Source organism: Symphalangus syndactylus, chromosome 5 (assembly GCF_028878055.3).
Source record: "Symphalangus syndactylus isolate Jambi chromosome 5, NHGRI_mSymSyn1-v2.1_pri, whole genome shotgun sequence".
Lineage (NCBI taxonomy): Eukaryota > Metazoa > Chordata > Mammalia > Primates > Hylobatidae > Symphalangus > Symphalangus syndactylus.
The window spans coordinates 39,526,896-39,552,515 of NC_072427.2; the positions used below are offsets into that span (position 1 = coordinate 39,526,896).

Sequence of the window (25,620 nt, forward strand, 5' to 3'; positions counted from 1 at the left end):
TTATCTTCTAGGTAACTCAATATCTTGTTTTTTATAATAAAGATTCATTTTACTCTTAACTATGTTAAAATGCTAAAATTAATTAATTTCCATTTATTTGGGGATAAAACATGGCTTAAGAACAATCTCATGCATTTTTCTCATTATCTGATTTTACTTAATACTGTTTCTGAAACCAAAAAAGAGTAAAGACAGTAGAAAATGTCTCTACTAAAAATACAAAAAATTAGCCAGGCATGGTGGCAGGCGCCTGTAGTCCCAGCTACTGGGAAGGCTGAGGCAGGAGAATGGCATTGAATCTGGGAGGTGGAGCTTGCAGTGAGCCGAGATAGTACCACTGTACTCCAGCCTGGGCGACAGAGAGGGACTCTGTCTCAAAAAAAAAAAAAAAAGAAAGAAAATGTCATTCCATTAATTCTTTTGGTTAATATGATCTCAAATCAAAACATTTTAAGAAGAGTATTTACATCTGGGGCTTGTCCTATAGTTGGGGCTGGAATAAAATTGTTTATAACAAAACTTCACTTTCAATGGCAAATTGATATGCCTGTTCAGGGTTTTTCTCTTCCATCAATGTTTTCAAAATCAGACTCACTTTCTACTACATATACAGATTTTAAATGCAAAGACATTACCACTCAAGAATTTTTATTTTATTTCTCTGGTTTTAGGATTAAATTGACCTATTAAAAGTTGACCACAAAAGGTAGAAAGAAAATTAAAGAGTTGCACTGCTCAATAACAACTGGTAAGGCTTTTATGTGATGACTAATAATCCCTATTCCTAACGTAGTAAATCAACATTGATAATGTAGAAAGAACCAAACGTAAGGTACTTATTACAAAGTATTTCACAAAGAGACTAAAAGCTGAACATAAATACCTTATAGAGGACTTCATCAGCACACTTCACTTGAAATGCACCTGGCTGCAGGTAACCATGTTAGTAAAGGATATCCTTTCTTCCAGGCTACCGTTTAGTGTTAATTCCGAAAAATCTGTAATCAAAAAGAGAGTGAGATCAGAACTGCTTAACACCCTGCTTTTCTACCATGTATAATGCTGAATTTTACACCAATACAATAACTAAGAGGTGGTCTAAATGGCAATGTGTCTTCTACTTTAAGAGAATTCATTGGGAAAAATTCAGTAAGGACACTTCTTTAAATATGAAACTCTTGACGCATTTAAAACATGATTAAATAAACTAAAAATGAAGCAGATTATTTTTTAATTATATATTTTTAATTTGGAAACTTACTGCTTTACTTTTTGTGCCATATTAACTAGGGTTACACAACTGTCTTTTCTCCAATCCTAACATAAATTTCAGAAAAGAATTTCTATTTAAGATTTGTAGTCTTAGGGCTAGACACATATCCATTTTTCTCCCAAAGACTATTTTATTTCAAAAACAAATGGTCCAATCAACATTTAGATGGGATAATGTCCACTTCCTTCTGGGTCTACATTTTGGTTTCCATATTTTCATCATTATCAACAATCATTTACTGAGCACCCACTGGGTGAGCAGCACTCCACTGGACACTTTTTCTCCTCCATTAACTCCAAATCATTACCCTTTCTCTTTCCATGGTGGCTAAAAATACACATTTCTCTTGAAAAGCTAGTATTGGACTTAAGTGCTCAGTCCAAAGAAATAAGAAGTCTAACTCCTTAAAAGCATATGATCTTCGAAAGAAAATTAAACATTTTAGGCCATATTTACAATTAAGACTTTTGTTTCAATAGCCCACGACTTTTCAAATGAGATTCCCCCTTCGAGAATGGGTCTTGCTTTGGGGCTAAAAGACACTGAATAATTTCTAGACAAACATATCAAGAATATATGATGGGTACAAGAGGTTATAAAGTTCAAGCCAAAATGGAGTTTGAGTGTGTTCCTAAGCACACAAATATATGATTTTATAAGAATTCCTTATTTTCATAAAAGGAGTCACTGGACAGTGCACTAGAAAATTGCTTTAACTCCAACATTCAAAATAACTTTCACTCTTTTTTGATGCAATCCATGTCAAAAAGACTTTAAATGATATGTTCAGTATACTTGCTTATTCAGCATTATTAGGAAAAGATGTTTCATCTTGTATGAATTTCCTCAAAACAGAACTCAAGTCTCTACAAAAGAAAATTTACTTTATTTTTTTGGAGAGAGAATTTTGCTGTTGCTGCCCAGGCTGGAGTGCAATGGTGTGATCTTGTCTCACTGCAACCTCTGCCTCCAGGGTTCAAGCAATTCTCCTGTCTCAGCCTCCCGAGTAGCTGGGATTACAGGCACCCCCCACCATGCCTGGCTAATTTTTTATATTTTTAGTAGAGACAGGGTTTCATCATGTTGGCCAGGCTGGTCATGAACTCCTGACCTCAGGTGATCCACCCACCTCAGCCTTCCGAAGTGCTGGGATTACGGGCGTGAGCAACCACACCTGGCTAAAATTTACTTTAAAATGGCATTTTTTCAGCTGGGCACGGTGGCTCATACCTGTAATCCCAGCACTTTGGGAGGCTAAGGCGGGCGGATCATGAGGTCAGGAGTTTGAGACTAGCCTGACCAACATGGTGAAACCCCATCTCTACTAAAAATATAAAAATTAGCCAGGCATGGTGGCACACACCTATAATCCCAGCTAGTTGGGAGGCTGAGGCAGGAGAACAGCTTGAACCCAGGAGGTGGAGGTTGCAGTGAGCCGAGATCCCACCTCTAGCCTGGGTGACAGAGTGAGACTCCATCTCAAAAAAAAAAAAAAAACAAAACAGACACACACAAAAAGAAACGAACAAAAAAACAAGGCATTTTTTTTTTTCACAAATGTTTCACATATATTTATGTCTTTAAAATTGTCCTTTTGGCCGGGGGCAGTAGTAGTTCACACCTGTAATCCCAGGCCTTTGGGAGGCTGAGCCAGGGGGAATACTTCAGCTCAAGAGTTTGAGAACAGCCTGGCCAACATAACAAGACCTTGCCCCTATGAAAAATTTAAAAAGGAAAAAACTAGGCAGGCATGATGGTGCCCACCCATAGTCCCAAGCTACTTGGGACGCTGAGGTAGGAGGATTGCTTGAGCCTGGAAGATTGAGTCTGCAGTGAGCCAAGATCATGCTACTGCACTCCAGCCGGGGTGACAGAGCAAGACCCTGTCTCAAAAATAAATAAATAAATTTTTTTTTTTTTTTTTTTTTTTTTGAGACGGAGTCTTGCTCTGTCGCCCAGGCTGGAGTGCAGTGGCGCAATCTCGGCTCACTGCAAGCTCCGCCTCCCGGGTTCACGCCATTCTCCTGCCTCAGCCTCTCCGAGCAGCTGGGACTACAGGTGCCCGCCACCACGCCCGGCTAATTTTTTGTATTTTTAGTAGAGACGGGGTTTCACCGTGGTCTCGATCTCCTGACCTCGTGATCCGCCCGCCTCGGCCTCCCAAAGTGCTAGGATTACAGGCTTGAGCCACCGCGCCCAGCCAAAATTTTCTTTTTAACCACAAAACATGTTTCTTCTTTAAAAAACAAAATATATGTTTTCTTTTTTCTTTTTTTTTTTTTGAGATGGAATTTCACTCTTGTTGCCCAGGCTGGAGTGCCATGGCGTGATATTGGCTCACTGCAACCTCTGCTTCTCAGGTTCAAGCAATTCTCCTGCCTCAGCCTCCTGAGTAGCTGGGATTACAGGCATGCACCACCATGCCCCGCTAATCTTTGCGTTTTTAGTAGAGGAGGGATTTCACCATGTTGGCCCGGTCTCGAACTCCTGACCTCAGGTGATCCACCCACCTTGGCCGCCCGAAGTGCTGGGATTACAGGCGTGAGCCATAGGTTTTCTTCTTTAAAAGACATGTTTCTTCTTTAAAATCTTTAAAGAATATATGTTTCTTCTTTAAAAACAATAGATGCAGATAGAATGTTTACTTTAGGTTGGTGATTCTCAGCCACAGTTGCACAGTGGAATCACCTGAAGAACTCTACAAATTACTGATGTCCCAGCTGTACTCCCAGAGATTCTGATTTACTTGGTATGAGCAACAGAACTTTTTTTTTTTTTTTTTTTTGAGATAGGGTCTCGCTCTGTTACCCAGGCTGGAGTGCAGTGGCACAACCTCAGCTCACTGCAGCCTCAACCTCCTGGGCTCAACTAATCCTCCCACCTCAGCCTCCCAAGTAGCTAGGACTACAGGCACATGCCACCACACGCAGCTAATTTTTGTATTTTTTGTACAGATCGGGTCCCACTGTGTTACCCAGGCTGGTCTTGAACTCTTAGGCTCAAAGTGATCCTCCTGCCTTAGCCTCCCAAAGTGCTAGGATTACAAAATCGTGAGCCACTGCACCTAGCTTAGGCAATAGAACCTTAAAAGCTTTGCAGATGATTCTAACATTCAACCCAAACTGGTAATCATCTCTGCAATCACCATTCCATATCTGATGGCTAAAGTTGGATTGTATCCTTCTAGGTCTTTTTCTAAGTCCCCGTCTCCATGTTTTTGCTACCATAAGCAATACCACAATTAATAATCTTGTTCATAGGTCTGATTTTATGTGTGTAATAAATTCCTGCTGATGAAACTGCTAGGCCAAAGAATGTATTTATTTATTTTTTTTTTGAGATGGAGTCTTGCTCCGCCACCCAGGCTGAAGTACAATGACACGATCTTGGCTCATTGCAACCTCCCCCTCCCAGGTTCTAGCAATTCTCCTGCCTCAGCATCCCAAGTAGCTGGGATTATAGGCATATGTCACCATGCCCAGCTATTCTTTTACAATTTTGATGGGTACTACCTTCCACAGAAGCTGTACAACTTTACATTCCAACTAGAAATGTGTGAGAATGATTGCCTGTTCTCCCATACCCACGCCAGCACAGACACCAAACTTTTTGATCTTTGCTAATATAGAAAAGGTATCTATATAATATAAATTTGCATTTCTCTTATTATAGGTGAGGTTGAGCATGTTTTATTCTTTTACATTTTTTAGAGATGGAATCTCGCTATGTTGCCCAGGCTAGCCTTAAACTCTTGAGCTCAAGCGATCTTTCCCACCTCAGCCTCCCAAGTAGCTGGGAGTACAAGCAAGCATATCTTATTTTTAAAATTATATTTGAATTTCCTTTTGGTACAGTTTACCTTACTTATCCATTTTTCTATTGCGTTATTAATATTTTTCTTACTGAAATATATCCCCTTTTCTGAACATGGGTTGCAAATTTCTTTTTTGGGGACAAAATCTTGCTCTGTCACCCAGGCTGGAATGCAGTGGCGTGATCTCGGCTCACAGCAACCTCCGCCTCCCAGGTTTAAGTGATTCTCCTGCCTCCGCCTCCCGAAGAGCTGGGACTATAGGCACATGCCACCACACCTGGCTAATTTTTTGTATTTTCAGTAGAGATGGAGTTTCACTGTGTTAGCCAGGATGGTCTTGATCTCCTGACCTCGTGATCCGCTTGCCTGGGCCTCCCAAAGTGCTGCGATTACAGGTGTGAGCCCCCGTGCCTGGCCTTTTTTGTATTTTTTTTTTTAGTAGAGACAGCGTTTCACCATGCTGGCCAGGCTAGTCTCAAATTCCTGACCTTGTGATCTGCCCACCTCGGCCTCCCAAAGTGCTGGGATTACAGGTGTGAGCCACCATGCCAGGCCTGGGCTACAAATTTCTTTTCCTAGTTTATAATTTGTCTGTTTTACCTCTGATATGTTTTGCCATGCAGAAATTTTTCTACTTTTACAGCTGATTCTCAGTCTTTTATCACTTCCAGGTTTTATATTACACTTAGAAAAAACAGCACAATTTTAACTGATGGCTCTCAGAAAAATTCTGTTTGGTTATGACTTCTACAGTTCAACTATATGAAGAGAGCCTCTAACTGACAGAAATTTCCATTTTACCTAAATCAAAATATACTTGGGAGGGCAGGAGCACAAACATTTTCTGGAAAAATTTTTTGCAATTTATCAATCAGTAAAATAAAACTATTTGTATTCCCAGCAGTATAGGCCTTTGAAATCTAATTAATAGATTCTGTCTGAAAACTGTCAGGATTTGTTTTCAAATAATCTTACATATTTAAATGAAGGCATTTAAGACCTATATGAATAAGAGACAACAGCACCGTATAACCCACGTGCATGAAGATATGAGTTTGAAAGGTACTTCCTGCTTGTAATCCCAGCACTTTGGGAGGCTGAGGCGGGCGGATCACAAGGTCAGGAGATCGAGACCACAGTGAAACCCCGTCTCTACTAAAACAAATACAAAAAAATTAGCCGGGCATGGTGGCGGGCGCCTGTAGTCCCAGCTACTCAGAGAGGCTGAGGCAAGAGAATGGCGTGAACCCGGGAGGCGGAGCTTGCAGTGAGCCGAGATTGCACCACTGCACTCCAGCCTGGGTGACAGAGCGAGACTCCGTCTCAAAAAAAAAAAAAAAAGAAAGAAAGGTACTTCCTGAAGGAGGAAGACTTGGTAGGCTAGCTAATTATGCAAAGGGCTAAAAGACATTCTTTGCCTAATATGGACCATCTGTGATAGAACACTAGCTTATTTCAACCACGGAGAAGATACTATGGCAGAAATATCATCATTGTTTTAACCAGTGCCCAAAAGTGTCAAGTATGAATCAGCATTTCCATCTTACTACCTATTTTTACTCCTATGTCTATATTGCTTGATCTCTTTTAGTAAAAGTTCCTCTATACAAGATAAGGAGAAAAAGCATTCTTTTCTGATTATTATACACTAAATTTTTCTGGGTATTACAGTTGCATAAAAATCACGAGTTTTGTGTGTGCGTGTGCGTGTGTGGTGTGTTTCTGAGACAGGGTTTCACTCTGTTGCCCAGGCTAGACTGCAGTGGTGTGACCAGCTCACTGCAACCTCCACTTCCTGGGTTCAAGTGATTCTCCAGCCTCAGCCTCCTGAGTAGCTGGAACTACAGGAACAAGCCACCAACACCCGGCTAATTTTTTTTTTTTTTTTTTTTTTTTTTGTAGAGATGGGGTTTCTCCATGTTGCCCAGGCTGGTCTCTAACTCCTGAGCTCAAAGTGATCCACCTGCCTCAGCCTCCCAAAGTGCTGGGATTATAGGCTCGAACCACCGGGTCCAGCAGTTTTCTTTTTTAAAGAATAAATATGTTTTACACTTAAGCGTTCAGGAAAATTACTTAAAACTGGGCACAGGCCGGGAGTGGTGGCTAACATCTGTAATCCTAGCACTTTGGGAGGCTGAGGCAGGTGGATCATGAGGTCAGGAGTTTGAGACCAGCCTGGCCAACATGGTAAAACTCATCTTTACTAAAGATACAAAAAATTAGCTGGGTGTGGTAGCGGGTACCTGTAATCCCAGCTACTCAGGAGGCTGAGGCAGAAGAATCACTTGAACCCAGGAGGCAGAGGTTGCAGTGAGCCGAGATCGCGCCATTGCACTCTAGCCTGGGCGACAGGGCAAGACTCCATCCAAAAAAAAAAAAAAAGTAAGAAAAAAACTGGGCACACAAGAGCTATAATAACAATCCATTCCAGTAAGATTTTGTTTATTTTCTTTTTTTTTTTTTGGAGGCAAGAGTCTCACTCTGTCGCCCAGGCTGGAGTGCAGTGGCACGATCTCAGCTCACTACAACCTAGACCTCCCAGGTTCAAGCAATTCTTGTGCCTTAGCCACCGAGTAGTTGGGACTACAGGCACCTGCAACCATGCCCAGCTAATTTTTTGTATTTTTAGTAGAGATGGGGTTTCACCATGTTGGCCAGGCTGGTCTCAAACTCCTGAGCTCACAGAATCTGCCCGCCCTGGCCTCCCAAAGTGCTGGGATTACAGGCGTGAGCCACTGCACCCAGCCAGACTTAGTTTATTTTCTATTGGAATTATTTATCTGAACAGATTATAAACCATCTTTACCAGGCTTGTGAAAATTCAGATGGTCTACGGGTGAGCTGTCACTCAGTTGCCAAACTGTCTTAATCTTCTTTTGACCACTATGTATTTCCACTCTCCATTTCTGTGGCTTCTCACTAAGGAAAGAATAAAACAACAAAAGAAAAATTTTCAAAAACAGCCATTTACTTCCTTCCCTCTAAAGCCATTTAGTGAAGTCCTCATGTGATAAGCACTGAGGACAAAGAGGTAAACGGGTCACAATTCCCGCCCTTGAGGTATATAGTCAAGAGAGCGAGAAAAATAAGAATAAAAATAACAATTTGGAAAAAAAAAAATGCTACAACAGAGAAATACTAGGTGTGTTAGGGGAAAACAGAAGACAGGAATGTAACTCAGATTGGAGATTGCAGAGTTGGAAAGAATCCTCAGAGGCTGTGATGTGTGAGCTGAGTATGAAATAACCAGGAGTTAGGCAGATAAAGTCCAGGATGAAGGAATGAAGCGTTGAGTAGGCACAGAGGGTTAAGACTGTGGAATGTCTGAAGAAATGCAGTAACAGCATCCCTGTGATAGGAGCCATTTAAACAGGAGGAAGTCCTGGTGGGATCTGAATTTTTAGGAAGATAATTTTGACAATGACATAGAAAAGAAAGATAACAGAGGCAGAGAGCGCAGTTAGGAAAATGGATTTTACCACAGTCCAGGTATGAAATGATGCAGATGTGAAACAATGTAATGATGATGTGAAGATGTAGAGAAGGGGACAAATTCTAGAGTTACCAAGGTCTAGACTCAGTAATCTTTTTTTTTTTTTTTTTTTTTTTGAGACAGGGTCTTGCTGGAGTGCAGTGGCGTGATCACAGTTCACTACAGCCTCGACCTCCAGGCCTTAGGCAATCCTCCTACCTCAGCCTCCCTAGTAGCTGGGACTACAGGTGCGTGCCACCATGCCTGGCTAATTTTTATATGTTTTGCAGAGACAGGGTTTCACCATATTGCCCAGGCTGTCGGTAACCATTTAAAGAACTGAGGGATGAGCAGAGGATAAGCACTAGGTTTTTGTTTTGGGCATTAGGTAGAGATTAATGATGATCATTTGAGAGACGAAGTATGGGACGAGGAAAAAGCATTGAGAAGGGAATGAGGTGTTAGGCTTTAGAGTTTGAACTGCTACTTCAATAAGCTGGGGATTCACAGCTAATAGGCATTTAGAAAGATGGGTCTGAAGCTCAGAGAAGCTGGAGACGTGAGTTATGAATTATCGTTAGCCTAAACAAGTTGAAGCCTTGAGAATAAATGCAATCACCAAGGGAAGATAGGATGTAAGAATAAAAGAAGGCAGAGGGTAGAGTTCTGGTGAAAAGCGGCAGAAGAAGAATTACTTGAAAAGAGAACTATTCTCAGCCTTTCAGATGCGCCAGAGAGGTAGAATTCAAATTAAGATAGATGCTACGTCACAGAAACTAAGGAGACAGGTTCAAGAAAGCAATAGTGCTAAATGCCAAACAGACTTATAGGTGCTTACTGAAGCAGACTGAGCGTGGTGGCTCACGCCTGTAATCCCAGCACTTTGGGAGGCTGAGGTGGGTGGATCACGAGGTCAGAAGTTCGAGACCAGCCTGGCCAACATGGTGAAACACTGTCTCTACTAAAAATACAAAAATTAGCCGGGTGTGGTGGCACATGCCTGTAATCCCAGCTACTCTGGAGGCTGAGGCAGGAGAATCGCTTGAAACTGGAAGGCGGAGGGTTCAGTGAGCTGAGATTGTGCCACTGCACTCCAGCCTGGGCAACAAGAGCGAAACTCTGTCTAAAAAAAAAAAAAAGTGCTTACTGAAGTAGGAAGAATTGGTGGGCCAACTAATTCCACAAGGAGCTAGATAGAAAACAATCTTTTACTGAAAAGCATCCATTGGATTTGACAATTAAGTCATTGGTGACCTTTGCCAGAGCAATTTCAGGGGGAGTGATGGGAGTTTGGCTAAGAAGGAACTAAATACAGGGAGGACATAAATAGAGTGGCTGTAGTATGACAGAAATTTCAAGTATATCATATGCTGAGAGAAGAGTCAGGGAGACCCTCATTGGAGGTGACCTCAGTGTCCATGTGGATGAACAATCTATCATCTCAGCCTCACAGTTCCCTACTTCCTGTAATCCCAAACCCTTCTCTCACTCCCACAGTCATACCCTAGACCCTGTTATCACTATCCTGGTCATTTTTCTCCTAATCTGTCATTTCCTTTCTGGCTATATTTTCCACTCTTCCCTGAAGGAATAACAAATACAGAGAAAAATGAAAGACTAGAGGCCAACGGTCTAGAGAGAGGTCTGAGAGAAGGAAGAGGAGAACTCTCTCAGACTATGGTCACAGATGATTAAGGTTTCAGAGGTAATGAAGCTCTGGGTCATGAGGTCCCTATTGAATATGAACACTGAAATTGCCTAGGATCATGGCTGGACTTAAGATAATTAATTAAATTGCTTATTTATTATTATTATTATTATTTTTTGAGACAGAGTTTCGCTCTTGTTGCCCAGGCTGGAGTGCAATGGTGTGATCTCGGCTCACTGCAACCTCCGCCTCCCAGGTTTAAGCAATTCTCCTGCCTCGGCCTCCGGAGTAGCTGGGATGATAGGTGTATGCCACCACGCCCAGCTAATTTTTGTATTTTTAGCAGAGATGGGGGGTTTCACCATGTTGGCCAGGCTGGTCTCGAACTCCTGACCTCAGGGGATCCACCTACTTCGGCCTCCTAAAGTGCTGGGATTACAGGCATGAGCCACCACACCCAGCTATTATTATTTTTTAATAGAGACAGGGTCTCATTTTGTTGCCCAGGCTGGTCTCGAACTCCTGAGCTCAAGTTATCCTCCCACCTCAGCCTCCCATAGTGCTAGGATTACAGGCATGAGCCACCACACCTAGCCACAATTGCTTACCTTTGATATAAGTTCTTTACAGCAGTTGGTCTGACTGGCAGCTGAAAAACGTGTTGCTCATCAAGAGGATTTTGTTTGTAATATTTTATGCAGATCCTGAAAAAACAAAATGGAACCTCTTTTGGAAAAAAGAGCCATTTGAGATAACGGTTTTCTGGTAGTCTAAAGCTCGTAAGGGAAACATTTTATTGAGTACTACTAAGTAAAACATCAGCGAATACTTTTAGAGCCACAAAAGTAAACAAACAAACAAAACAACTCCTAAACCAAACTTAGGTTATGTTTTTTTCTTTGAAAACAAATCTCATTCACTTTTTAAAAATTAATAGACATATTTCTCATAAATATAAAATATATTTGAGGCCAAAGAAAGGCTTCGTGGGGAGAAGGAGGTTATAGAAAGAGAAAAACAATACAAAAAAAAAAGAGTCAGAAGAGAAACAAAAGCACAGCTTCCATGGTTTTCAGAGTCCAAAGAATTACAGTTAACTCATTAATTCCACTGATCTATAATGGACAAAAAAAAAAAACTTTGAGGTTCTATAAACAATAACAATTTCAAACTTTCCCCTCTACAACTGAGGCAAATTCTAATTTTGGAAAATGTAATGGTACATTTCCTTCCAGAGGGAAAAGAAACCCAGTCCTTCCGCTGTACAGTTCACTTCCTAGTTTGAGGCCTCAAATACACATAAGATAGCAGCAGTCCATGTCTGAGAATTATTCCAAATAACCTCTAGTCAAACTAATTGGAATCTCAAATTACAGCAGTCTCTACAATTACAGCAATGCTACTGACAGAGGTCTAGTAATACTATTTGGTTCCATTATTATCATTTAGATGGCTGGCAAGGCTATTTTGACCCAAATTGACAGGGATATAAAGAAGAGAAGGAACTAGTATTTATGAAGCACCTATTAGGTATCAGGTATGTTATACACATTATATAATTTCATCCTTACGACAAATACATGAGGTTATTAGATCCTTTTTACAGATGAGGAAACAGGATTCAGTGATGGAAACTTCCTAAGGAAGTTAGGAAGGGATGCAGCCAATGTCAAATCTGATTCCTTTCGAATCCAAAGCCTTTCCTGCGTATGGCACTGACTTAGACTCATGCATGCTAATGTAAAGACAGGATGAAGAGGTTCTATCCTAACTGGTAATAAAAACTGCACATATTTAGGCTGTAACTATTTCAAAAGAAATACATTTCTATATAAGTAAAGAATACAGATGTACTTACTGTGTTAAAGAAAAGAAGAGTTCATGTTGAGATTTAATGAAAGGCATGCAACTGACTAATATTTCTAGAATATGGTGGAGTTTTTGGACACGATAAACCTGTTCTTGTATATCTACTGATGGAGCAATGAAGTATTCCTGGAATGAAAGAATATAAGCAAAATAGAGATTTAAAGCACTAGTATAACCTTTGTAAAGAATATAGGTATGCCTTCTACACCTAAATTTGGATGCTTGATAATAGGGATTAAAAAAAAAAAAAAAGACCAGAAGCAGCTAGATAGAATTTCCCACCTTTCAATACTATTATTCAAACTAAATTACAGTTATACACCATATAACAGTGTTTGAGTCAACAATGGATCACACGTATTACAGTGGTTTTTATTTTTCTTTTTATTTTTTTGAGACAAGGTCTCACTCTGTCACCCAGGCTGGAGAGCCGTGGCGTGATCTTGGCTCACTGCAACCTCCACCTCCCAGATTCAAGTGATTCTCCTGCCTTAGCCTCCTGAGTAGCTGGGATTACAAGCGTGTGCCACCACACCCAGCTAATTTTTGTATTTTTAGTAGAGACGGGAATTCACCATTCTTGGCCAGGCTGGTCTCGAACTCCTGACCTCAAGTGATCCACCCACCTCAGCCTCCCAAAGTGCTGGGATTACAGCTACCATGCCCGGCCTACAGTGGTCTTATAAGATCACAATAGAACTGAAAAATTCCTCTCGCCTAGTAGTGACTTTGTAGCTGTAATGTAGTGCAATGCATTATTCCCTTGTTTGCTGTGATATTGGTATGAACAAAACTATTCCTTAAAAAGAGCCTCAGGCAGGTCCTTCAGGAGGTATTCCAGAAGGCACTGTTCTCATAGGTGATAACAGTTCCATGTGTTTTCTTGACCCTGGAGAGCTTTCAGTGGGACAAGATGTGGAGGCAGAAGACAGTGATACTGATGATCCCGACCCTATGTAGGCCTAGGCTAATGTGTGTGTCTATGTCTTAGTTTTCAACAAACAAATTTAAAACATAAAAAAAGTTAAAAATAGAAAAAAGCTCATAGAATAAGAATACAAAGAAAATATTTTGTATAGCTGTACAATGTGTTTGTGTTTTAAGCGTTACTACAAAAAAATCAAAAAGTTTAGAAAAATTTAAAAGTTTATAATGTAAAAAAGTTATAGTAAGTTATGGTTAATTTTTTATTGAAGAAACAAATTTTTTAATAAATTTGGTGTAGCCTAAGTATACAGGGTTTATAGTCTATAGTAGTGTACAGTAATGTTCTACACCTTCACATTCACTCACCACTGACTCACCCAGAGCAACTTCCAGTCCTGCAAGCTCCCTTCATGGTAAGTGCCCTGTACAGGTATCCACGTTTTTATCTTTTATATGTTATTTTTACTGTACCCCTTCTATGTTTAGATACACAAATACCATTATGTTACAATTACCTACAGTATTCAGTACAAAAATATGCTGTACAGGTTTAGCCTAGGTGTGCAGTAGGTTATACCATCTAAGTTTGTTTACGCCACTCCCTGAAAGTTGAACAATAAGGAAATCACCTAATGACATATTTTAAAAAATAATGACACATTTATCAGAATGTATCCCCATCATTAAGTGAAGCATGACTGTATATACAGATACAGTTGTCCGTTGGTATCCATGGAGGATTGGTACCAGGATCCCCCTTGTATACCAAAATCCATGGATGCTCAAGTTCTTTATATAAAATAGTACAGTATTTGCGTATCACCTATGCACACCCTCCCGTATGCTTTAAATCACCTCTAGGCTACTTGTAATGCCTAATACAATGTAAATGCTACATAAATAGTTGTTCACTTACTGTTTAGAGAATGACAAGAAAATTCATATTCAGTACAGACATAATCATCCCTTTTTTTTGAGACAGGGTCTTGCTCTGTCACCAAGGATGGAGTGAAGATAGACAAAAAAGTAGCCCACGATCACAGCTCACTGAAGCTTCAACTTCCCTGGCTCAAGTGAGCTTGCTACCTCAACCTCCCAAGTAGCTGGGACCACAGGCACAGACAACCATGCCTGGCTAATTTTTCTATTTTTGTAGAGATGGAGTCTCCCTATGTTGCCCAGGCTGATCTCACACTCCTGTGCTCAAGTGATCCTCCCAAAATGTTGGGATTACAGGCGGGAGCCACTGTGCCCAGACTATTTTTTTCTTTTTTTAAACATTTTCAATCTGCAGTTGGTTGAATCCATGGATGCAGAACCCACAGACATAGAGGACCAACTGTGTGTATGTGTATGTGTGTGTGTGTGTGTGCAGTTTTTGCTAGAACATGTTTCCACTAAAAATACATACCCTTAATAAAATGTTTAAAATTTGAATGTAAAAATTAAACCTCAGAAGAATCCAGATGAGTCTATTTTGCATGACAGATACAGCTAGTTTTTCTATCTTGTATTTTCATAAGAGAGAAATGATAAACAAATTGATACTATAAATTCATTTTCAAAAGGATCTTCCAATGAATGTCAAAGATCAGTACAGACACTATTCAACCTTCTAAAGTTTCTGAATGGGCTAGGAAAATACAACAAAGTTCATAATGATGACCCTGAAACCCAGAAGTATATATTAAAGATTATAAATTATTTGGAAAATAAACTTTCAAGTGTAATATAAATGGGTAAAGAGAATATAAAACAAACATTGCTTTACAGAACCTATCAAAGAAAGGCATTCCCTAACCATTCTGGATAGATGAGATGTGTGGTAGTACATTGGCTTCAGGAGGATATAACTATATATAAGTATCACAAATTTATAGAGTGTGAGAAATGACATTGAATGGGCTACTTTTTTGTCTGGGCTACTTTTTTGTCTATCTTACTAGGCAGTCATAACTAAGGGCACTGACTGTCTTATTTATCCGTTTCTCAGGACCTAAGACAGTGGCTGGCATATTATTGGCAGTTAATAACTGCACACAGAGTGACTGAATAAAAGAAAAACCAATTTTAGAATAAAAAAATAAACTCACCAAATGATTCAAAGATGCAAGTTCCTGACCTATTAAGAAAAAACACATACATGCAAAAACACTTCAGGTATTTTCTATTACATATTAAGGAATCTATATAAATTTTTTATAGTTCCTATATGAAAGAGATTGTCAAGCTAAGTAGTTCCTCACAAAAGGCCAAGTTTCCTGGCATATTATACCATAAATATATACTAATATTTATTCTAAAAATGATCACAGCTTCTCTCTCATTAAAAACAACCAAGTGTAGGGTATTAAAACAGCATCTCATAAAAGGATTTTTTTATTTAAAATACTAACTTCATAGAACCTCAAATGTTTGAACTAAAAACAAATAAATTATCAAGAACTATGGATATAATGAATTTGATATCTTTACTGGGGGGTAACTAAGGCCCAGAGAAGGGAAATGCTCGTCTCATAGTGAACCAGGTACAAAGCCAGGAAGGGCTACAGATGACGAGGGACAAGCAGAAAGAGAAAATCCGAGAATATCTGTGACTGATAACTGTGATGTGTTTTTTAATTTTTTGAGCCAGGAAAGATACTTACCTATGAAAAAACTGATATAATCTTTCTTTAGTTTGTCCAAACCAATTTCCAAAAGCATTTGAACTGGAATAGTCCCACTGAGAGAAACTGTGTCCATGGTTCCATGATAAGACTGATGAATGAGCTTACTTAGTAAACTGTTACTTCCACTATGGAGCTAGAAATCAGGAAAATTTTATAAAACCATGAATAAATATATAAATAAACCCAACAAGTAAAAGAGAAGCAAATTACAGTAGCTACAAGCTAAAAATTATAAGCTTGCATTCTTAGTCTCCTAACACTATAAACTGTTTGAACAAAACCCCCCAAGTTATAAACATCAGTTTTTTGTTTTGAGACAGAGTCTTGCTCTGTCGCCCAGGCTGGAGTGCAGTGGCACGATCTCGGCTCACTGCAACCTCTACCTCCCGGGTTCAAGCAATTCTCCTACATTAGCCTCCTGAGTAGCTGGGTCTACAGGAGTGTGCCACTGCACCTGGCTAATTTTTATATTTTTAGTGGAGATGGGGTTTAACCATGTTGGCCAGGCTGCTCTCAAAGTCCTAATCTCGTGATCTGCCCGCCTCGGCCTCCCAAAGTGCTGGGATTACAGGTGTGAGCCACGGCGCCTGGCCAGAATGTCAGTTTTTAAAATGCCATTCCTGAGACTGGGTGCAGTGGTTTACACCTGCAATTCCAGCACTTGGGAGGCTGAGGAGGGTAGATCACTTAAGGTCAGGAGTTCGAGACCAGCTTGGACAACATGGTGAAATCCCATCTCTACTAAAAATACAAAATAAACTGGCTGTGGTAGCAAGCGCCTGTAGTCCCAGCTAGGGAGGCTGAGGCAAGAGAACATCTCGAGCCTGGGAGGCAGAGGCTGCAGTGAGCCGAGATCGCAGCACTGCACTCCAGCCTGGGCAACAGAGCAAGACTCTGACTCAAAAAAATAAAATTAAATTTAAAAAGCTATTCCTATCTCATCTGTTTAAGTCCAAAGCAACTAAGAAGGGTTTAAACTTATCATCCCCAGAAACAATTCCACCAAAGAGAAGCCAGAGCTGTTCCTTTGAAACTTTACAACTAGGAATTCTCCTCTCCTAGCTGATTTAAGTGTTATTGGGCATCTTTTCCACAATTGAACATCTTCTTCTACACCAAAAATCTGTTGCTGCAGTTAAACAAACTCCCTCAATGGTCCATGCATGTTCATAAGGAACTCCTCATTGGCTACAATATCCAACATATGAAATTGGTAATTTGTAAATTAAAAAGAGCTGTGAATTTACAATTTCATATGTGTTCCAAATGTTAAACAATTCATTTTAGGTACTCATAAAATATCTGTCATTTTCCCACTACTTTCTATTTCTCTACTTTAACTTTCATCATAATCTTTGCAAGGTCTTTTTACAATATATACATAACTGTTCACTTTGTTTGCAGTCATAGTACATGGTAAGTTTATACCTGTAAACATCTCGTGAACACAGAAACTCTCAAGAGAAAATTCAACGGCTAAAACTAAAATGTCTAGAATCACTAATGCCCAACTTTACACAGCTAGAAAGTAGCAGAGCTGAAATTCAGACTCAGGCAGTTGGCTTCAGAGCCTGTGTCTTTAACCATCATGCTATGCTGCTGAGAAAATGATCTGACACACACTACTAAACCTACCCATGGCTGTATATCACCACGTTGTAGACTCTGGATGATCAATGTGAAACACTTCACCAAGTCTTGGTATGAAATCACACCTTGGAAAACAAGTCAGTGTAACATTATTTTCAGGGTATTTCTACAGATCAAATATATCATTAATCTTAAGGATACACAAATGAAGTAGAAAGCAAGAATCTGTACTTTATGAGTAGGGGAAAGGGAAAGAAATTAAAGTGGCAAAAAAAAGATTTAATGCATTTCTAAAGAAAGAAATAAAATTCAGATTGCCAAAAAATAATACGCTTAGTAAAATACTAAAGAATATCTTTTCCTTTTTCTAATAATTATAATTTCAGTAAGGTATACGTTTTGGTTCATATAAATAGAGCATGAAAATTACCTAAGTTTATACTTAAAAAGGCAGGAGAAAAGGATAATTCTACAAATTACCTTGTCTTAGTACAATTCTTGAGCAGAATGTACCAGTGTGTCATTAGAAATGCATTAGATAAAGTTAAGAACCAGACTTCCCCACAAGACTAGTGGTACACACTGTATTATTTCCAAAAGACTTAAAAATAAACCTAAGAAATAAGAGGAAAAATTTAAATCATGATGGACACCTACTACTGCTCATTTTGCACCACAGTTGCTCAGCAAAATCAAGATCACTCCGAACTTTGAAAAGACGCTTGACAGAACGATCGACTGCAGCAGTGTCATGCTTCACTGTCTGAAAAAGAAGGAAGCTTCAGAGAATACTCAGTTTTTTTTTTTTAAGTGAAATAATTTAAGCCTTCAAATGCTGCTCTGAGAAATTACGGATTCATGAACACACACAAGGATATGAATGCATTTTCTACAACTTCATTCACTAATGAGGAGATACAAATCAACAGTGAAAAACAAGACCCTTAATATTGTTTTAAAATTATAGTGCCTAAAAGTGAGCATTCAGCTTTCCTTCCGTGTAAAAAAAAAAATTAAATTTACCTTGGTCTCCATTTTCCTATTTGTCAGATGAGAATATATCTAGTTTAATTTAACAGTACCATCTTATAGTATATTAATATATGATAGTAGAGCCATCTTATAGTAATATTAACATATTCATTTCTACTTCTCTGCAATTGAGCAACTAATAATACATATACACCAGTTCTCTTCAAAAATATTTATCAGTTCTGACTAGGCACCATGGCTATGCCTGTAATCCCAGCACTTTGGGAGGCCAAGGCAGGTGGATTGCTTGAGCCCACGAGTTCAAGACCAGCCTAGGCAATCTAGTGAGACTCCATCTCTACAAAATATTTAAAAAATTAGCCAGACATGGTGGTGCACACCAGTAGTCCCAGCTACTCAGGGACCTGAGGTGGGAGGATAACTTGAGCTCTGGAGGTCAAAGCTGCAGCGAGCCATGGTGGAGCCACGCATTCCAGCCTGGGTGACAGAGCAAGACCTTGTCTCAAAATAATAATAATAATAATAATAATTTAATTAAATTAAAATATTCATCAGTTCTTAAGGAAAACAATAACCAGTGCTGACAATAAAGATCAACAAAAATCCCCCCTAAACGCTGCCTTGATATACCAAATCCATTTACGATGGTACAACATGAAAGATGTCAGCATAACCCAATTTTAAAAGCTATTTCTGTGTATATTTCTAACTGATAATAATCACTTACCTCAACCTCAGTGTCTTTTTTTGTAGAATCACCAAATCCATCCAGCTTATTTAAGTCTAGAAAGTGGCAAAAGTTGATCAGCTCTTGATTTTTCTGCTTTCCAAATTATTTCCATCCTAATCCTATTTTCAAGTGGTAAATGGGGACAGTAGAAGTATAACTAAGGATTTTAGCAAATCACTGAACTCTGGTGGAGATTATAATTGATACCCATCAGGTGGGGGTGTGAGGATGAACGGAGGTAACAGAAAAGCCCCTGACGCATGGCATCAGGCACATGGTAGGTATTCAAAGGCTACTGCTTCATCTCTTTTCCTTCAATCTCAAATATAAATTAAATCTTATTAATTCTTAGGATTACTTAGATGTCTACCATTAGCAATTCAGAACAAAAGCTGTCCCTCTGACCATAACAGATCTCATAGCTTTGTATATATTCCAATCAAAAAAGAGTATCAAGCTTAAAGAGAAACTTATATTTAAACATAGCAAGTATAAATTCTCAATTAATAAAACAAGTAATACACCATTCAGAAATTCCTGCACAAGTTCAACAGCAGATTTTGCTTCCAGAGGCTCAAGCCATTCAGTGACACCAGTCCTCAAACCATCAGCCAAAACCTACGGGAGATTTAAAAACCCCAAAAACTTGTTAGCAGAAAACACTGTTTAATCAATAAGGATGTATGTAATAATAATATTAATTGCAGTAACATTTCTTGAGTGTTTATCACATCCCAGGTACTGCTGTGGTGCTTTATATATAGCACGTTATTTAATCCTAACAAAACTCTATGGTAGATATTACTATTATTCTCATCTTATTGAGGCTAAGAGAGGTTCAGTAACTTGCTCATGGTCACACAATTAGTAACTGATAGTGCCAGGATATATACCCAGTGGTCTGATCCCAAAGATGGTGCTCTGAACAATGATTCCACGTGCATAGGTGCTACAGAGGACTTAAGACTGAGGATACTGGGTTTGCCCTGGAGATGCTTGCAACTTTGGCAAAGACAGACAGATAAGACAAATGAAGTAGTCTGGGGATGAATAAATGTAAAAAGTGGAAGTTTATATTAAAATAATATAAATATGTATGCACATATGTACAATATCTCAATGGACTTAAGAAAAAGCAGTCAAGTGCCGGGCGCCGTGGCTCACGCCTGTAATCCCAACACTTTGGGAGGCCGAGATGGGTGGATCACGAGGTCAGGAGATTGAGATCATCCTGGCTAACACAGTGAAACCCCATCTCTACTAAAAAAATACAAAAAAATCAGCCAGGCGTGGTGGCAGGTGCCTTTAGTCCCAGCTACTCGGGAGGCTGAGGCAGGAGAATGGCGTGAACCCAGGAGGCAGAGCTTGCAGTGAGCCGAGATCGCGCCACTGCATTCCAGCCTAGGTGACAGAGCAAGACTCAAAAAAAAAAAAAGAAAGAAAAAGCAGTCAAGTTAGGCCGCAAAAGCCAGTGAAACAACGTGGAACTTGTTCCAACTCAAATGTGGGAACCATAGGTTGGCAGGAAAATGGCATGAAATAAGATGAAGAGGGTGGTGTGATCCCAACCAGGATAGAAAAAGCAACTAAGAAGCAGTGGGAAATAGGATTAGAAGAAATAGTACTGAACCATCAAGGGATCTTCAAAAGTTTTTTAACTTCATACGGCAGAAAACAGCCAATGTTGATTTTTTTTTGGTAGGAAAATGACATGATCTAGTTAAGAATTTCTCTATCAGAAGTACCACGGATGGATTCCTAGGAAAGAGAAAAATACAACATTTCCCAATTGAAATGCTATCATCCCCCACTCCTGGGGGGAGGTCTTTAGAAAAATGTGGATGGTTGGGCATAGTGGCTCATGCCTGTAATCCCAGCACTTTGGGTGGCCGAGGCAGGTGGATCACTTGAGGTCAGGAGTTCAAGACCAGCCTGGCCAACATGGTGAAACCCCTCTTGCACTAAAAATACAAAAAAATTAGCCAGGCGTGGTGGTGGGCACCTGTAATCCCAGCTACTGGGGAGGCTGAGGCAGGAAAATCGCTTGAACCTGGGAGGTGGAGGCTGTAGTGAGCCAAGACTACACTACTGCACTCCAGGCTGGGTGACAGAGTGAGACTCTGTCTCAAAAAAAAAAAAGAAAAATATGAATATAATTTTTGTTGTCATAAATGGTTGGGAGTACAGGAGAACTTGGGGCATGGAGTTTGATGGGGGCCAGGGTTGTTAAACATCTTGGTGTGTGCACCAGGGTCCCAAATCACAAAGAATGTTCCTGCCCAAATGCCAATAGTGCCCCTGTTGAGAAACAATGAATCATCATTAGCATGGTCCCAGAAGAAGATGGTAAAGATCTTCAAAGGAGAAAAAGAATTGTATATGTATGGGGCGGGGAGGGTAGCAAGGTATACGTGGAATAAAAGAAAAAAATCCTATCCATTTATAAAATATAGGGGGTTGAACACAGAGAGACTATGGCCACGTGTATATCTAAGATTCTGTGACTTTTTAAGGGAGACTTGAATTAGACAAACACACATTCCAATGAATTTGTGCCAGCTCTTCCATTTACCAGTTTGTTGTCACCTTCAGGCAAAATAACTGAACCAGCTAGCACCATGCGTGGCACACAGCAGAGTGGCAGCTTCTAGCTATAGTAGTACATAGTGGTGATAGAAATAATAGTTCTTACTAAAGTGAAATATGAGATTGCTAGCCTAGGAAATTGAAGGAATGATGAGACCACAGACAGAAATGGGGGGTTTTCAAAGAGGATGTAGTCTGGAGAAGATAGTTTCATTTTCGACATACTGACTCTTGAAGCAACAGCACTCTATCCAAGCGGGAAATAATTTGGTGGAAGTTGGAAAGATGGGAAGTGCTATCAGCTTAAAGATGAGGGTTTGGAGCTTGCTCACAAAGGTGCCAGTCAAATCACTGAGTAGATCAGCTCTCTGCAGGGGTGCAGAGAGAGAAGGGCAGAGATGTGAGGGCAAAAGTATGATGGAGGCCTACAGTAAGGGTCCTAAAAGAGGGGCTTTCAAGAAAGAAGAAAGGTGAGAAAGGTAGGAAAACTACCAGTTTTGTACAAACAGGGAAATAATACTTACTCATAGGAAGTAAAAGTATCAAAAATAGTTGGTACTATGCTAGATGGTAAGGGCACAATAGAGAACCAGGCACTCCAGTCTAGTAGAGGAGACAGATAAGTAAGCAAATTACTGTGTTTTATAAACACACTGACAAGAGGTATGTGTGGAGTTATACAGCAACACAAGCCATTCTGTGAGATCAGTGCAACCATTATAGAGAGCTCACCTAGCAAAGAGGTGGGAGAAGTGCATACCAGGTAGATCAAGATGCACACACCAGAAGGTGATAGAGTATGACAGGATCCGAGCTATAAGCAAGGAGCTTGATGTGATGAGGGTTGGGGGTTCAGTGGGAATGGAAGTAAAATGTGAGATTAAGCTAAAGAAATAAGCAGGAGCCAATAAGCACATGAAATCAAAACTACAGAGATACCACTTCACTACCACTAGGATGGCTATAATTAAAAACAGACAATATCAAGTGTTGACAAAGATGTAAAGAAATCAGAACCTTCATATACTACTGAAAGAAATATAAAATAACATAACTACTTTGGACAACAGTTATACTTTGGCAGTTCCTCAAAAGGTAAATATACAGTTACCATATGATCTAGTAACTCCACCCAAGACATGTGAAAACATGTCTACACAAAAACTTGTATGTAAATGTTCATGGAAGCATTATTCATAATAGCCAAAAAGTAGAAACAACTAAGATGTCAATTGACTGATGAATGAACAAAATGTGGTATATCCACACACAATGGAAAAATAGATAAATAAATTTTAAAAATAAAACAACACAAAGGGTGAGAGAAATGTAGCTATTAACAACCTAATGCTCCCGTTAATTGTAAGGACAACTACCACAAAAGCAAAATTTAACTGCCCAAACTGTCAGAGCTTCTAATGGATACATAACATCCAAACAAATTTTGAGTAACACAAAGCTAAGTAAAAACAAAAATAGCACACATTTTTATAAAAACATGAGATTTAAGGAAAGGAATTCTAAAAGGATACTCACAAGAAGAAATTTCAGTTCTCTGTAGAGATGATTCAAAGGACCTCTGGGGTCTCCCGATTCCACTTTAATATTCTAAAAAGTTTCCAAAGTCTGTCAGTTTTCTACTGCTAATCCCATCTTCTCTACGTAAGTGTTATACTTGCATTTCAAACTATCCTTCACACATTAAAAAATATATTTCATAAAGGACCAATGAATTGAAAAATGAGGTCAATACATCATTTAGAACATCTTACTCAGAGATTTTGCCATCTTGACCCAATAATCTAAATTAAAACCACTTATCCTCTTTCTGTGCCACAAACAATTGTACCTATGTGGAACAACTGCCCTCCTCACACACTCTCCTGCCTTTTCCCAAAGAATTTCCAGGAGGACAAAGTAGGAGAAATTTAAATAAATATATCTCAAGATTCGGTGATAACTTAGCATTATCACAAACCAAAATGGAGTCTCCCAATAAATCTGTTTATTAGACTCCTTCTAACTAAACCAACAGTGTGCTGTCCTAGCCAGAGGTCAATGTCTTACAAATCTTAGATTGCAAACATAAAGAATAACGTAAATGCCAATGTATGTAAATTCCTATTACAGGAAAAGTATAAAGAATATAATTATCCATGGCTGGGCGCAGTAGCTCACACCTGTAATCCCAGCACTCTGGGAGGCCGAGGCGAGTGGATCAGTTGAGGTCAGGAGTTCAAGACCAGCCTGGCCAACTTGGAGAAACCCCGTCTCTACTAAACTTACAAAAATTAGCCAGGTTTAGTGTCACACCCCTGTAATCCCAGCTACTCAGGAGGCTGAGGCAGGAGAATCGCTTGAACCTGGGAGACAGAGGTTGCCATCAGCTGAGATTATGCCACTGCACTCCAGCCTGGGAGACAGTAAGACTCTGTCTCAAAAAAAGAATATAATTATCCATAATCTTGCCACTCTGAAGGAACCACTATTAACACTATCCAGGCTTCTGTGTATACATTTTTAAAAAAATATAGTTGAGATCCCATTACATAAATAATTTTATACTTTTTTATTTTTGCTTGATAATAAGCACATCCTATTATTAATATTCAAGATTTTAAAACATGCTTTTAAAGACTGTATATAATATTTCGTCATGAAATCTATTTTAGGCCAGGTGTGGTGGCTCACGCCTGTAATCTCAGCACTTTGGGAGGCCGAGGTGGGCAGATCATTTGTATATCAGGTAAATATACAGTTACCATATGATCTAGTAACTCCACCCAAGACATGTGAAAACATGTCTACACAAAAACTTGTATATAAATGTTCATGGAGGCATTATTCGTAATAGCCAAAAAGTAGAAACAACTAAGATGTCAATTGACTGATGAATGAACAAAATGTGGTATATCCACAAACAATGGAAAAATAAATAAATAAATTTTAAAAATAAAACAACACAAAGGGTGAGAGAAATGTAGCTATTACATTTGAGGTCAGTTCGAGACCAGCCTGGCCAACATGGTGAAACCCCATCTCTACTAAAAATACAAAAAAAATTAGCTGGGCATGGTGGCATGCACCTGTTAGTGCCAGCTACTTGGAAGGCTGAGGCAGGAGAACTGCTTGAACCCAGGAGGGAGGCAGAGACTGCAGTAAGCCGAGATGACGCCACTGCACTCCAGCCTGGGAGACAGAGCGAGACTCTGTCCCAGAAAAAAAAAAAAAAGACATCTATTTTAACTATTCCCTACTGAACATTCCAGTTTTGTTTATAGTATTTTGGAAACACAGTTATATCACTGCACTGAGTATCTTACACATGAATTTTTGTTAGCAATTTTGACTAATTTCTTTTTTTTTTTGAGACAGAGTCCCATTCTGTCACCCAGGCTGGAGCGCAGTGGCACAATCTTGGCTCACTGCAACCTTCGCCTCCCGGGTTCAAGCAATTCTTCTGCCTCAGCCTCCTGAGCAGTTGGGACTACAGGCGCACAACACCACACCCAGCTAATTTTTGTATTTTTAGTAGAGACAGGGTTTCACTGTATTCGTCAGGCTGGTCTCGAACTCCTGACCCCATGATCTGTCCTCCTCGGCCTCCCAAAGTGCTGAGATTACAGGCATGAGCCACTGCGCCCAGCCAATTTTGACTAATTTCTTAAGACAGATTCCTAGAAATGTAAATATAGAGTGAAAGGGCTTAATATTATAATGATTCTTGACGTGTTACCAATATCTCCACCTTTTTAAGAATAAGAGGGACAGGCACAGTGGCTCACACCTATAATCCCAGCATGAGCCACTTTGGGAGGTGGAGGTGGGAGGATCACTTGAGCCTAGGGGTTTGAGACCAGCTTGGGAAATATAGGGAGACTCTGTCCCTACAAAAAAAGTTAAAAAATTAGATGTGGTGGCGTTTGCCTGTAGTCCTAGCTACTCAGGAGGCTGAGGTGGGAGGACTGCTTGAGCACAGGAGTTCGAGGCTGCAGTGAGCAGTGATCGTGCCACTGCACTCTAGCCTGGGTGACAGAGTAAGACTC

At 39.7% G+C, this 25,620-nt stretch overlaps 1 protein-coding gene across 3 annotated transcripts in view; it reads right to left on the reverse strand.

Annotated features, from left to right (window-relative positions):
* Positions 1-25,620, reverse strand: part of ZWILCH (zwilch kinetochore protein) — a 45,807-nt gene that overhangs the window by 1,886 nt on the left and 18,301 nt on the right. For all 3 annotated transcript variants that reach the window (XM_055278069.2, XM_055278071.2, XM_063638917.1), the window contains 11 exons: positions 23,111-23,182; positions 19,513-19,606; positions 18,986-19,041; positions 17,923-18,028; positions 17,311-17,390; positions 15,652-15,808; positions 15,097-15,125; positions 12,066-12,202; positions 10,816-10,911; positions 7,894-8,006; positions 884-998 (listed from right to left, as the gene is read on the reverse strand). In XM_055278069.2, the coding sequence (XP_055134044.1) occupies positions 910-998; positions 7,894-8,006; positions 10,816-10,911; positions 12,066-12,202; positions 15,097-15,125; positions 15,652-15,808; positions 17,311-17,390; positions 17,923-18,028; positions 18,986-19,041; positions 19,513-19,606; positions 23,111-23,182 (1,029 nt within the window). In that variant the 3' untranslated portion in view covers positions 884-909. The remainder of the gene's footprint in view (positions 1-883; positions 999-7,893; positions 8,007-10,815; positions 10,912-12,065; positions 12,203-15,096; positions 15,126-15,651; positions 15,809-17,310; positions 17,391-17,922; positions 18,029-18,985; positions 19,042-19,512; positions 19,607-23,110; positions 23,183-25,620) is intronic.